This window comes from Podarcis raffonei, chromosome 6, assembly GCF_027172205.1.
Source record: "Podarcis raffonei isolate rPodRaf1 chromosome 6, rPodRaf1.pri, whole genome shotgun sequence".
Lineage (NCBI taxonomy): Eukaryota > Metazoa > Chordata > Lepidosauria > Squamata > Lacertidae > Podarcis > Podarcis raffonei.
Window position 1 is genome coordinate 56850137 of NC_070607.1, and position 14751 is coordinate 56864887.

At 44.0% G+C, this 14751-nt stretch overlaps 1 protein-coding gene across 4 annotated transcripts; it reads left to right on the plus strand.

The window, feature by feature from the left end:
* The first annotated feature begins 823 nt into the window (after positions 1–823).
* Positions 824–8226, plus strand: TAF8 (TATA-box binding protein associated factor 8). 4 transcript variants are annotated; one of them, XM_053393146.1, is made up of 8 exons: positions 824–915; positions 1944–2100; positions 3065–3163; positions 3736–3798; positions 4917–5041; positions 5321–5468; positions 5963–6105; positions 6752–8226. In XM_053393146.1, the coding sequence occupies exons 1-8, from the start codon at positions 847–849 to the stop codon at positions 6893–6895; spliced, it is 948 nt and encodes a 315-aa protein (XP_053249121.1). In that variant the 5' UTR covers positions 824–846; the 3' UTR covers positions 6896–8226. The 4 variants fall into 4 exon arrangements, with proteins under 4 accessions (XP_053249121.1, XP_053249120.1, XP_053249122.1 ...); XM_053393145.1 differs by having other exon boundaries at positions 859–915; positions 1941–2100; XM_053393147.1 differs by having other exon boundaries at positions 859–915; positions 1941–2100; positions 5963–6096.
* The last annotated feature ends 6525 nt before the right edge of the window (positions 8227–14751 follow it).

A 14751-nucleotide genomic window follows, 5' to 3' on the forward strand; every position in this document is an offset into this window, starting at 1 on the left:
TGAACTTCTAACATGAGAAATATTTATTTAGACAACTGTTTTTGTGCACTTTACTTCTTCTGCTGTGCTGTGTGCATGGCTCCTAAACCCAACCACGCCTACAATATTAAGAGTGATAACTTTCATAGGAGTAGCTGCATTAGTTTGTTGCAGCAAAGAATACAGTGAAGTTCTGAACCTCCTTCAGCACTAGGTTTACTTCACTACTGTCTAATGTTATCCTGAGTTGCACAAAAAAAAACAGGCTGCACATTTTAGATTTCTCTGCCCCCTTCCACCTACGTTCACAACCCCCTTTTTTTAAAAAAATCATTTTTATTTGATTTTACAGATATAAATTGATAACGATACCAAATACATACCCGTGTATAGAGAATTCTCTGAATCTCGAGACTTCCCCCCCATCCCCTCCATGAGTCCTATTGCCAACATTTTCAACTGCGTATCATTCCGTACTCTATATTTTATATCCATCCATATTATCCATAATATTTGTCACGTTACAAGTGAAATTAAAATCCTGCTAATGTTTTCATCTGCTTACAGTGGTCTCCTAAGTAAATTATTGTTTACGACACCTCTGAAGCGCGCGCACTCGGCCACGTGAGGAGGAAAACATTGCAGGCACCTGAAGCAAAGCCCAAATTTTTTTTATGGAGGCAAAAAAACCAAAACCCTCTTCGTTGTCATCCCTATTCAGGACCACTTTTGCTTCACCGTCTCAGAAACGTTTCGCTGGACCAGCCTTTAACCCTCTCGATCAATAGTAGTACAGCACCTGAGGGGAGCGCCACCGTGCCGCCTCACCGCGAACTACAACTCCCACCATGCTGTTCGTAGAGGCGCATGCGCGCATCCTCCCATGGATCCAAGATGGCGGACACGGGGACCGGCGGCTCTGGCAGCTCGGGCACGGTAAGGCTGGGGCTCCGGAGCTCTTTTTTGGGGGGGGGGGGCACGACCCAACTGCGGGCCCGCTCTGTGGTCACCAGGTGCCCGCCTCAGGCTCTCAGGACAGCGCGGGGCGGCGTCAGGACACCGAGGAAGGGGGAGGTTCTGAGTGGGAGGCGGGCGCCTCTTGATTTGCGGGGCGCCATTGCTTGCTGCCGATCACTTTCAGACTGCTCTGGGTTTCGGGGGCAGCGCTTTTCCATTCCCTCTTCTGCGATTCTGCGCTTGCAGAAAGCCAGATAACGTTGCAAGCAGGTGGCCACCCAAAACATGCGCGCAAAAACACCGCTTTCTAAGATCACGAGAACTGTGCACGAATCTTGAGGTCACGTCTGAACACACGCGTCCCCCCCTAACTTCTTCCCCCTTTCCGGAAGCTGCCTAATACTGAACCATGCCATTTCTTCACCTTGCCTGCCCAGTACTATGTCCCCCTGACGCAACATATCTACCCAAGGCGGGGGTCGCTGGCGGAAGGGAAAGGCAATTCTGAAAGCTGCTGCTTGAGATCCTCTTTAACTGGAGAAATCAGGGATGTTGCTTTTGCACACCTGTTCCCATGAGTAAGCATGAGGCTAATTCCTTGCTAATTTTGCAAACTTGGAAAGTAGAGAGAGCACTGTCAGAAGTGGGACGTGAGAGCACATGTTGGACTTTGGGAGAAGGACCCATTTGAGACATGTTTAGCAGTAACTGAGGGTGGGACTCATGTAACAAACTCTGTTAGTGGAAGTGCAAGGGCCTTCTCCCCCCCACCTACCCTACCCCCGGTGCTCCTGAAATTGGCTTGGGAAGCAGTCAGGAGAACCCCCAGAACAGTGGAGGGAGGATCATTCCATTTGCAAGCTGATACACTTGTGCAAATGGAACATTTATAATAGCACAGTGTTGAATTCCACCCTAAGTGGTGGTGTTGACAACTTCCGCATGCTCCTTATTTATGTGCTCCCTTTACTAATCACATCCTCCTTGATTGGGTTTGGTTCCAGCAGCGATCAGGTGGCAAACACTCTTCAACCCCGGCAGATAACTACTATTTGGCTCGAAGGAGGACCCTTCAAGTGGTGGTTAGTTCATTGCTGACAGAGGCTGGGTTTGAGAGCTCTGAGAAGGCTGCTGTGGAGACCATGACAGAGATGCTCCAGAGCTGTGAGTATCCCCAACTGTGTAATACTGAGAAACCTCCACTGCTAGTATTAGGCACATTAGTCTTAACCCTCTCCACCAATGACAATAACGGACATGGGCATATGCAATTTCTGCAGGAGGAGCTGACCAAAATGGGGGCTCTGCTTCTTCAGGAGCGGCTTGAAAGGGAGATGTTTGGCAGCACTTTCACCTTCTGTGTGGTGCTGCAACAATTTTGGAGCTGCCATTTGACATGCTTCCCATCAAGTAGACAGCATGACCCTGCATACCAGTTTCACTGCCAAAACTCTGTTTTGAGCAACTGAAGCCCTTTGGCGATTGCTTGACATTACGTAACAAATTAGGAGAACTGTGATCTTGATTTGCCTGACAGACCACTGGGAAACATAAGCTGTTTGGAACAGGAACGCTTGGTGTTGCTTTGCTTTCATGTAGGTGTCCAAGTTTCATGTACAGTATTTTTTTCACATTGCTGTGTGTTTGGTGGTGGCAAGTAGCAAATGGCATCAAATATCTTTACCTTCTCCCTTACTTCTGTTCTTAAAACCTAGAGCAGGCTTCCTCAACCTTGGCCCTCCAGATGTTTTTGGCCTACTACTCCCATGATCCCTAGCTAGCAGGACCAGTAGTCAGGGATGATGGGAATTGTAGTCTCAAAACATTTGGAGGGCCGAGATTGAGGAAGCCTGACCTAGAATATTACACACACACCATTACCAATTCTTGTTTTATATATTCCTTACTATTTTCTTTGGGGGGAAAGGATTCATTTTATAAAAATTGCTGAGCACTCCACAGTAGAATACTATGTTTCTATCGCCCCCCCACTTCCTCTGCAATCTAAATTCTATGGATGGATGATTGTCTCTAGAAATTCAGCTTCCCTAAATTCAGAATAGTGCTAAAGTGAGCATGTGATGATATATCTTGACTCTCAGTTCTGTGGTGATTTTTGCTTTGCCAGACATTTCAGAAATTGGGAGGAGTGCCAAATCTTTCTGTGAACATACTGCGAGGACTCAGCCGACCCTTTCAGATATTGTCGTCACCTTAGTTGAAATGGGTGAGTGTCAGGATTACATGGTACAGGCATGGCAGTTGCGGAGAGGTCAGAAGGGATTGTGTAAGTGTAGTCATTGAGCAGATACAGCTATTACTCCTACAGTGGATGTACCATTGATTGGATGCTTGATCCATTGAGCATGAAAGATGGGTTGCCATCCTTTGGGAATCTTTGGGAAGGATACCAGAGTCCTACTGCCCAACCCCTTTTCCTGCTATTGAAGCTCCGTGTCACCTCTTTGTGCAGAGGAAAGTTCAATCCATTCACCACCTCATCTTCCTCCTTACTGTGGATGGCGTACCTCCATTCGGCCCATTCGGTGTTTTAGGCACTCATTCATTCATTTGAATATATATTCAAATAAACCTATCTGCTATTCTGTTTGGATCCTTCTAGAATCAGAGAAGGGAGAGCAAATGCTGGTGAATTAATTAATACTTCCCTCCCCACATAGTGTAGCCATAGTGCCAGGGCTTCAGTGGTGGATGAGTTAAGATCGCATTGTGGATTGGCTTGCTAGAATGACTTTTCCTTTCTTTTGTTTTAGGCTTCTTTGCTTTCTTCTGTTTCAGGCTTTAATGTGGAAACACTCCCTGCATACGCCAAACGGTCCCAGCGGATGGTGATCACTGCCCGTATGTGAGCTCTTGCATGCATTTTATTTTATTCATACTTAACTTTATAAAAGGAACTTTAGCCCAGTAATTGGGACATGTGCACTGTTGCTTTGGAATTACGTTGGGCCAGTATCTTTTTCCTATGTCATATTCTCAGGAGGGAAAGGAGTGGTTTCTACAGCAGACTCATTCAGTTGGAGAAGCAGTTCACTATTTTTCAATTTAGGCTCTGTGGATCCCTTTAAGATGTTCTTGTTGGCTTTTATCACAGACTGAAACTCAGCTTTATTTAGTATTCTGCCAATTGTATGTTGCATGGCTGCTGAAGCTATTGCATGATCATTATTTCATTAAATATTTCTTAAGAAGCACATCTAAGGCTGCAGTTTTAAGCACACTTACCTGGGGAGTAGGCTCTGTTGAATTATGCGGAACTTGATTCTAAATAAATGTGTTGCGTGTGACTTGGGCCTTGAATGAGAACAAAATAACTTAAGGCTTCTTCATACTTTTGCAGAGTCTTAATATTTTTTAGTTACGCCATATCTGTAGGTAAATATATGCTGAAACAGAGTTCCAGTGACTGAAGTGAAATTTTGGCTGCAGTGCTATAAGCACACACATTTGGTTTCAGTGAAATGTTTAAGGTTTTAAGGGCCAGAGACCAAAAGTGAGGGAAGCAATTGATGTCACTCTTACCTTTGTTCAGTAGGCTGCATTCCAGGCACACAGATGCCAGAGGTTTCTACATACACAAACACTTCACACATCTCTCCATATTCCATCCAGGCAAGCAAGAGGCATTCTTGCAGCTCAAGCACACAATCCAGCCAGGCAAAAGCACTTGAGGAGAGTGCAGAGCTGAGCCAGTGAGGGGTGTGGTTTGAGGAGAGTGTGCATAGCCTGGACTGAGTCCCAAGAACCTCCTGTACAAATTTGGAGGGCTCCAGGCCTGAAGTTCCCCATTCCTGCCTGAGGAGTGCAGGCATAGGCAGAAAAAAGTTTGCCTAGCTCTGGCCTAAATAGCTTTGTTATATCGGTTGTGCTAAGTTGAACAGAGATTGCCTCCCTCTTAAACTCAGCTGATACCACTGAGGCAGAGGCTGCCATGACTGAAATTCTCTTTCCAATTGCAGCACCTGTAACAAATCAGCCCGTGACTCCAAAAGCTCTGACGGCAGGACAGAACAAGCCTCACCCATCCCATATCCCTGGTCACTTCCCAGAGTTTCCGGATCCTCACACTTACATCAAGACACCAGTAAGTAGGTCTGCCTTGCTTAAAAAAACTGACCAGAGATGGTAGACAAGTTGTTGTGAGACACTTTCAGCCTTTGGGGATGACCAGTGTTTTAAGTCCACTGAGCTATTCCTTTTCCGTTATTTCTGAAAATGGTCCTAAATAAGAGGATTTGGTTGTCTACTGGATAGATGTCAACTTAACTGCACAGGAGTGGCTGGATTGCCACCAGTGACTCTAAGCAATACAGATTCGAAGTCTGTGTATAGTCATTGTCGCCTCCCTCTCTTTGCCTTACAGACGTACCGGGAGCCTGTGTCGGATTATCAGATCCTGCGGGAAAAGGCTGCTTCTCAGAGACGGGATGTTGAAAGAGCTCTGACACGCTTCATGGCAAAGACAGGAGAGACACAAAGTCTTTTCAAGGATGATGTCAGCACCTTCCCTTGTAAGACAATCAATCCAGTGGCAGGGCACATTGTTTCAAGTAAGATGCTGTGTGTCTAGCACAGCCTTCATCCACCTAGCCCCCTCCAGATGTTTTGGAGGGCCAGCAGGGACATTGTGGTCCAAAACATCTCACGGGCACCAGGTTGGCCTTTGGGCTGTCCTATATTGTAAATGAACCCTCCTCAAATGAGCTGCATTTGCAATAAGGCAAATTACAAATTACAAATATGAACATTGTTACATTGTTGTAACTTTGCCAAAAACTTCTACATAGCTACCACAGATGGTGACATCTTTACTTGTAGGCTGCTGGTGGTGACAGGTTTACGGTATAACTTTTTCCTTGACCTTGAAAGCTTGCGTAGTAGGAAATAAATCTCAATGGTCCATGGCTTTCTTTGAGTTTTGTCTCACTTCCAACCTTTTAGGCCGGACACCTGAGAGATGGATCTCAGTATCTGAGATCATGTCTTCTTCCTTCTTTATCCCTAGTGATAGCCGCCAGGCCTTTTTCAATACCCTACTTGACAGCTCTGCTTCCTTCTGAATTGGAGATGCAGCAGATGGAGGAGACGGATTCATCCGAACAAGATGATCAGACAGACACAGAGAACCTCCCCTTGCACGTGAGCACGGTAGAGCCTAGAGACTCGGTTCGATTCAGCGTGACGTTGGCTCCAGATTCCTGGAAACACTGTATTAAACCGTCACTTAAGTGCAAATGAGATGTTGCAAGTGGCATTTGTTGGGCAAATACATTTTATGTACATAGTTCTGGCTGCAGAATATGCTTGGGGCAGAAGGCAAGTGTGGGCTTCTGTGAAATGCACTCCCTTCTCAGCAAATGTTCGCATCCATAGAAGGCTATGAAGCTTTGCATGGGGTGGTATGGGGAGAAGAGGAGCCATGTCCTTGTTGCTGGAGCAATTAGGCCAATGCCTCACCCCAATTCCGTTGCTCATCATCGGTGGTAGGAACAGAACATGGATGGGATAAATATAGTGGGGTGGTGCATGTATCCCCTTGCCCCGAACCCTCGCTGTGATCCCTTGTTCAGGATAATGCCTGAATCTTCAAAGTTTAGGAAAATTCATTTTGAATTCCATAACACATTTTTGTTGCCTGCCAGCAGAGGGCACCCAACTCTTCTGTGTGCCAGTATTGATTGCTCGCTGCTTTGTCTCCTGCATGTCCTTGTTGCTTTCTGCCTTGCTTGTTCTTGTGTGTGCTGATTTGCCAGCTGAGACCCTGACATTGTTCACATCTTGTCTTACCTGCCAGGATGACCCGGGAGCTGAGAAGGAGAATGCATCAGTATTACAGCACAACACCTCACTTTCTGGCAGCCGGAATGGAGAGGAGAACTTGATAGACAATCCCTACCTTCGCCCAGTGAAGAAGCCCAAAATCCGCAGGAAGAAGTGAACTGTGGCAAGATGATGGGTGGGATAGGAGGAAGATTTTGGACCTCCTGTGGTCCTTGCAACTGCTGAGATGTGGCATGGGAAAGGCAGAAAGATGCTGCTGGTTGAGGGCCAAATGGAAAAGCAGTCTCTCTGGTTCAGGTCCTTTTCTCCCCAACAGTTTGTTATATAACTTAAGGTGAAGTCTGAAATGCTCACCTAGAAACATGGAAATCTATCTGTCTCTTCCAGGGAACAGCTTGCAGTACTTACAGCATCTCTTGCCATCCTCAAGTGTACCTTCTTTTTTTTGAGGACTGCAGACAGATTAGCAGGAAATGCAAAATACTTCCTCACTTTTTGCCAGGTCTCCTGGAACTTCAGAAGGAGAATCATCTCTCATCTCTGCTTGCCTTTCATATGTGCTACTCATCCTGGGATTCATGCCACATCACCTTGCTAAATATGACATGTTTGGATGAGGGGTAGCCAAGGGCATCAGCTGGATATTCACTGTTGTGCCTTTGCAAAAGATGAGGCTGTTCAGAACCACACAATTTCTAAAGTCTGTGTGCTTGGAGCTGAGGGTTTGGTCTGATCTTATCTCTGGTTTGAATTGTCGGGAGAGCTGAGCAGAGAAATTTGATGGTGGCAGAGCAAGAAGAGAAACATCCCAGCAGATCTGCAATGCTTGACAGCACAAGACAACTCACTTTTTACAAGTGCATGTTGATTGCGGATCTTGTTTTCACCTGGATGAGAGAGCTCTTTGTTTAGAATCATATTGCCTGTGCATTGGCTCAAAGTCTTAGATTTATATTCTCCTTGGCAATAAAGCAGCAGTTTTTCTACCTTTCTCTTGTCTCCAAGTAACGTTGACAAAGGCTGTATTTCTGTCTGTGATAGGAGACAGGGAAAAAGATGCCACCCAGAATGCAATTATAAGTTGTCCACCCTCCTTGATGTTGATGGCTGGGGGTGTGGGTGGAGGTGTTAGGAATGTTCATGGTTGCCTCTACTTCAGTCTCCCATCAGCAGAGAGAAGCGAGAAACTACTCTCTTCCCCCAACACCTTCCATCCTGGCCAGCATGTGCCAGCAAGGCCTGGGATGTAGCAGTAGATTCTGCATCACTCCCTGACTCCATCTTCAAGTGTCACTTGCTATTTGTATTATATGCCTATCAGTACACTATCCTAAAATATGCGATTGAAAAGAAAAAAAGAAAAAGACCACACCTTGTTTTTTTTTCTTCAAAGTTTCTGATTACCTTTGGGGAATTTAGTTTTACATCACCTGCTTCTGGAAGGAAATAAAGAACAGTGAGATTGCCTAAAGAAACCTGGTTCAGATGTCATGTCCTGATTGTCCAAGCTATGGTTTGGAGAGTTGAGAATATGCTGTAGCTTTTACTCTCAGTCTTAACCCCTCAGGTGCCAGCTCCCTCTATTTCTTTGTTTCCTCTAACCATAGTTTGACATGACGTCTCAGTCAGGTAGACTGTGGTTAGCACTAACCTCCAAAACATGATTTGAAACAGTTGTTTGGATGCACTCCTGGTTAGCTGTAGCAATTGTTTGGAAGATAGTCTTAACTGGTTTGCGCTAGTTGGTTTGTGCTAGTTGGACTCTGGTGATAACTTTACTATTCTGTTTGGTGAGTAATAATTCAAATTAGCATCAATCCACTTTAACCTCAGCAACACTAATAAGAAGAGCTTCCAAAATGTGGTGCTGAACACGACCTGCAAATTATGCCATGTAAAAGCAGAATTGTGCTGTAGCTTTGTAGCTTCACAATGGGCCTGTTTGTAAATACTCGGAGCTCAGTTAATATCCTGTTATGATTTGTTTGCAGCACCTCTCTAGTGCAAGTGCAAATTACAGCAGCTGCTCTCTAAATCTCTGTATACATCTGCTCTGCATTCCTCATACCTGTGGAAAATACTAGTTTAATAGCACTATCTCTTCATCTACCCAGTTAAGTAAGCTGGTAACAAAATTCCTCTGCTGATTTGCCAGATAATTCAATGCTCTTCTAGCTCATTAAGAGACATTAGAAAGTCATGGTGCCCTTTAAATGTGTAGAGTTGCCCCAAATGATCAGCTATTTTCCTCTAGGTCCTTTTAGTTGTTGGACTAGAGTGCTCACCATCTCTGACCACTGGCCATGATGGCTGGGGCTGATGGGAGTTGGAATCCCAGCAGTATGTGGAGGGCTCCCCACGACTCTGTAGGTGCAGAGTCAGCGAAAGGAGGGCTCCAGCAATAAAGAACTGGTTGGTGTGGAAGGGAAATAAACTTAGCAGAGTTTCTTTTCAAAATATCCCAAGAGCTTGCACTTATTAAACAGTCATTTTTGCTATAGCCTTCATTCCATAATATCCAAGCAGCTTTTATTGATATCTCATTCCCTTTCCTTCAGTGTAGCCTGTGAGCCTAAATGGATTCACAGATTTTGGCGAGTGTAACATTTGCTGTCTGTTGGTGCTGTGAATCTTTCTATTGCTGGGTTGAACAAACTGTGGTGCTCCAGATATTGGACCCCCAACTTCCATCAGCCTTATGGTGAGGAATGATGAGTGTTGTAGTCCAAAAACATTGAGGACCACAGGTTCTAGAAGATAAGCTGCATTGCTTTCCCCTGCCATTAAAAAAAAAAAAAGGAAAGGAAAGGAAAGTCTTTCACATATCAAATTATTCTGTCCATGGAGATCTTGGGGAAAAACTGTTGTTATCCATTTTCATTTGCCAAAAAACTCTTTCACTGTCAATCCTGCTGATATACTTGTATGTACAAATGTAAATAAAGACAGTTGTATATTTATACATTTATATATTTTTGGTCACTGGTTAGGTTTTTGGGCGATTTAAAATGTTAGCCAGATATACACAAATAGTGAAAATAGTTTATTTTTTCAGTTCATAATAAAATGGTGCCTGCATAAGTCAAACTGAGTCTTTGTTTTATATGACTGGTCTTGCATGGGAACTGATTGTCCATTCTCCTTGAATCTCATAGACATCTGCTACCTCTCCATAGCATTGAGGAACGCATGACTAGCTTTTAAACTTTTCCTGTGTAGCAGCATCTAAATTTGAGCCCTCGACTGATGTCAGTACTTTTTCACATTCTGTCCTGCTCCCCCGCCCCCTGAAAGCATCAGTGTAGCATTTCAAAGTAGCATCTCCTTCAAAGAGTAGGGAGAGGACATAACAGGTTAAAGCCTATGAAATGGTCCAGTAGGAAAGAGATTCTTAGTTGAGTTGCAGAATAACAAGCTCCAGAACCTGTCTTAACAATGACAATACAAATTGGGTGTCTAATGCAAAATCAAAGAATGTTGGCTTATCTAGCTAATATTTTGCTTCAAATAGAGGCAATTAAAGATTAAACTCTAAACAGATTAATTCTTGCAAAAAAATTAAATGTGACTGGTTTTAGGTTGTCCCAAATTACTGACACTGAAAGTAGTGGAATTTATTTTTACGAATCAATAGCTTGTGTTCAACATAAACCATAGTGTTTAGTAGACCTATTGAAATAGGTTGCTAGAAGTCATGACTGACTTAACTTGAGATGAAAGAAGGAGCGATGGTAGATTTTGCTTGTAAGCCCAAAACGAAATGGTGCCATAGAAATAATGTAATCACATTTGTCTGCATGCACCTGTATGCAGGTGCACCTCTTGGTAGCAGGAGGTGTGATCCCAGGGTTTGAGAAGGTGGAGCTCACTTCACCCATTTCTATTGGCGCTGTTGACTTCTAGGTTAAGGTTAATGACTTTGAGACCTTGGGACCTTGACCAACTAAGATAGAGAGTACCAGTAGCTTCAAGGCTGATAAGCCTGCATTTATGTAACCATTTTGTTGGTTCCCCTCATATTTCAATAGTCAACGTAACACTTGATTTTGAGAAACAGAAAGAAAATGGACTTTCCTGCCATTTTCATCATCACCACCATCATTCTTTATTTAAAGTTCTGTCTTGCCTTCCCCCCAAAGGAGCCCAAGGTGTCAAACAACAGAACAGCAAAACAATGCAATAGCAAATTTAAAGCCAGACAAATATTCTCACAGCTGATTTCAAGGATTTCTTGGAAGTTTATTTTAGCCACCAAATTTCTTGGTGAACAGGAATGTTTTAAAATTACCCCTCAATATTAGTAGGCATTCCACAAATGGGGACCCACCCACCATGTCCTGGGTCGGAACCATAGCTAGTCTTACTCAACAGACAAGCTGCGGTTTTTGAAGCTTGGAATAATTGCTCAGGAATCCACTGATTCAAAGAAAAGTACTGTAATGAAGTAATAGCTCTGTAATATGGTGGCTGGTTCCAGCCAGAGAAGGGGATGGGGGTTACTTTGCAATTCTGAAGTGCGTTGCAGAGGAAATGCTCAACAGCAAAATGCCTGGTGAGAAAACGAGAGATTGGTTTGGAGTTTGGTGTCAGCAATATTCTGATGGCACCCAGCTCCAAATCTTGTTTTCATTCGGTCTATGTCATACAGGTAAGTATGCTAGATACGTGGCCATGGAGAGTGGATGTTTGCTGACTCACGATGACTAATAAATTGTAGCAGACACTGATAATATGCTTCAGCAAATGTAAGGCTGCGGTCACATTCCCATTTAATGTAGACTCACTGTCTCCAGCTCTGGTTTTTAGTCTGTGTTCACAAGACATTAACCAAAATGGATATGTATTCTATACTTCGTTGTATGATACTACAGTTGGATACATTGTTTCTCAAACCAGCTTCACACTGACTGGAGTCCTTCAGTCCTCTCTAGTCAAAGTGTGAACACCGTGGCACAGGGGAAAAGACATTCTGTCAGTGCCCCCTGGCGTGTAGACAAGCAGGAACAAATGGAATCTGCAGGTGTGAGCAACTGGGCAGGGAGCGAAACAGCTTTGAAAGGCACCAAAAACCCCCCTTATGAAGGCAGTAATGGGAACACCCTTAATGGTCAAAGTACAGGCACGTTATATAATCATGGACTGGGCTTATTTCCATTTTTGTGACTTTGCTGAACTGAGACTTGTGAACGTTTAACTTGCTTTTAGCTGAAACCCTTGGCAACCAAATGGGGCTGTTTGCATACTTGAAAATTACCCAGAAGAAAATTTATAGGCACATTATAAATTTCATAATCCTTTCCTCTCTTTCATTGCCTCTTAATGCATGCACCAAAACATGGACAGTGCATTGCTTTTTAGCAGTCCTGCACTTTCTTTGGATGTCTCCCACCCAGCACCTTAAAGCTGCTATAGCAGTTTCCCAGGGGCACATGAATATATGAAGCTACCAACTAGTCCAATTGTCTATAGTAGTTGATAGAAAGGTTGTAGCTCAATGGAACAACCTTGCATGTGAAAGGTCCCAGGTTCAGTCTTCAACATCAGCTCCATGTAGGGCTGGGAATGCCCTGCCTGAAATCCTGGAGAGTTGCTGCCAGTTAGTGTTGAGTGGCAATACTGAATTAGATGATCCAGTGAGTCTGACTCATGATAAGGCAGTTCACTATATTCCTTCTCTAACCTGGTGCTCTGCAGATCCTTTGGATTACAACTCCTGTAATCCACTGTCCATGCTGGTGGAGCTAGTGGGATTGGAAGTTGAGAACATCTGGAGGGTATCAGGTTGGGGAAGGTTGGTCTACACTGGCTCACAGCATCACAGGCAGAATGCTATTTCCAGCCCTTGATCCCGTTTTTCTCTCGAGATGATGGAGGTCAAACCTGGAATTAATCTGCATGTAAAGCAAGTCTTCTTGTCATTGAACTATGGCCCTTTATCTTGCTGCTTCAGCTCAGCTCCACCACCCCTGGCTCTGAGTCTAGCTAATCACTAGCTTTTTAAGAGTTCGGAAAAAGAAAAAGTCACTAACAAAGTGAACATGCCTTCAAATGCAAAGTAATAATTTAATAAAGTGTTGAATACCAGTCTCATGATATACCTGGCCAAGATCTCAACTCTGTAGGCATACTGAAATGTTATCATGTTTGGTGTAACACTTCATCATTTCACTGTCATGAAATTATTATGTATATGACTGAGATCTACTTTTTCATCTATGGCGAGTTCTAAGTGCGTGCTAGCAACATAAGACCTATGCAACATATATTAGTGGCCCAAGTTTACTGAGATAGGGGCGGCTAGTGAAATATGACAAGCCATCTATGACCCTTTCTATCACACTGAAAGCAGTACGACAAGGCTGTATATTGTCTCCCTGCTTATTTAACTTATATGCATAATTCATCATGCGAAAGGCTGGGCTGGATGAATCCCACGCCAGAATTAAGACTGCCAGAAGAAATATCAATGACCTCTGATACGCAGATGAAACAACCTTGATGGCAGAAACTGAGGAGGAATTAAAGAACCTTTTATTGAGGGTGAAAGAGGAGAGCGCAAAATATGGTCTGAAGCTCAACATCAAAAAAATGAAGATCATGGCAACTGGGCCCATCACCTCCTGGCAAATAGAAGGGGAAGAAATGGAGGCAGTGAGAGATTTTACTTTCTTGGGCTCCACGATCACTGCAGATGGTGACAGCAGTCACGAAATTAAAAGACGCCTGCTTCTTGGGAGAAAAGCGATGATAAACCTACACAGCATCTTAAAAAGCAGAGACATCACCTTGCAACAAAGGCCCGTATAGTTAAAGCTATGGTTTTCCCAGTAGTGATGTATGGATGTGAGAGCTGGACCATAAAGAAGGCTGATTGTCGAAGAATTGATGCTTTTGAATTATGGTGCTGGAGGAGACTCTTGAGAGTCCCATGGACTGCAAGAAGATCAAACCTATCCATTCTTAAGGAAATCAGAATCATAGAATCATAGAATCATAGAACTGTAGAGTTGGAAGGGACCCTGAGGATCATCTAGTCCAACCCCCTGCAATGCAGGAATATGTAGCCTGAGTTCTCACTGGAAGGACAGACCCTGAAGCTGAGGCTCCAATACTCTGGCCACATCATGAGAAGAGAAGACTCCCTGGAAAAGACCCTGATGTTGGGAAAGATTGAGGGCACAAGGAGAAGGGGATGACAGAGGACGAGATGGTTGGATAGTGTTCTCGAAGCTACCAGCATGAGTTTCACCAAACTGTGGGAGGAAGTGGAAGACAGGAGTGCCTGGCGTGCTCTGGTCCATGGGGTCACGAAGAGTCGGACACGACTAAATGACTAAATAACAACCATCACACCACTGAAGTTGCTAGTAAGGGTTAAAATCACACTAAAGGGGGGGCGGGTATGGTTTCTATCCCGAACTGGTTGCACATCATGGCTGGTTTAAGGAATACAAGGGTTTTTTATGGAAAAAGAAGTCCCAGTGGAAGAGGCCCAGTATTTTATAGGTTCAAGGAATCAAACCCTTTCTGCAAGGAACAAATTCAGCACAGATCCAGTCCATGGGGTGGGATGTTGGTGGGAAGGGTGTGTGGACTGCATGCATAAAACATCATCTGCAGAATACTTTGACCTGGTTGTGTTTTTCATAAAAAATGTAGCAAGCAAGGCAATTGGGCACTCAGTAAAAATACCCACGTTACCACACTGTGAATCTAGATAGATAAAATAACACAGTATGGCTTAATCCCCACCAAGTCTGAATCTAAAGAATTAGGGGTTTCTTCTTACTGATTTCATTATGATTAATTACTATTTTTTAAAAGTTCAGTAGACGTGTTTTGCTGTGATCCTACCTTCTCAAGAGTCCAGGTGTGCAGGTTCCACGGTGATAAGAAGGCCTTGCCCCCCTATAAAGTGCTGCTCAGAGCTTCACCTGGCGCTCCTTCATGTGAAAGCAAGATGGGGAAGGTGCTGCTGTGGGTCGGTGAGTCATTTATAATATTTTGTAGACT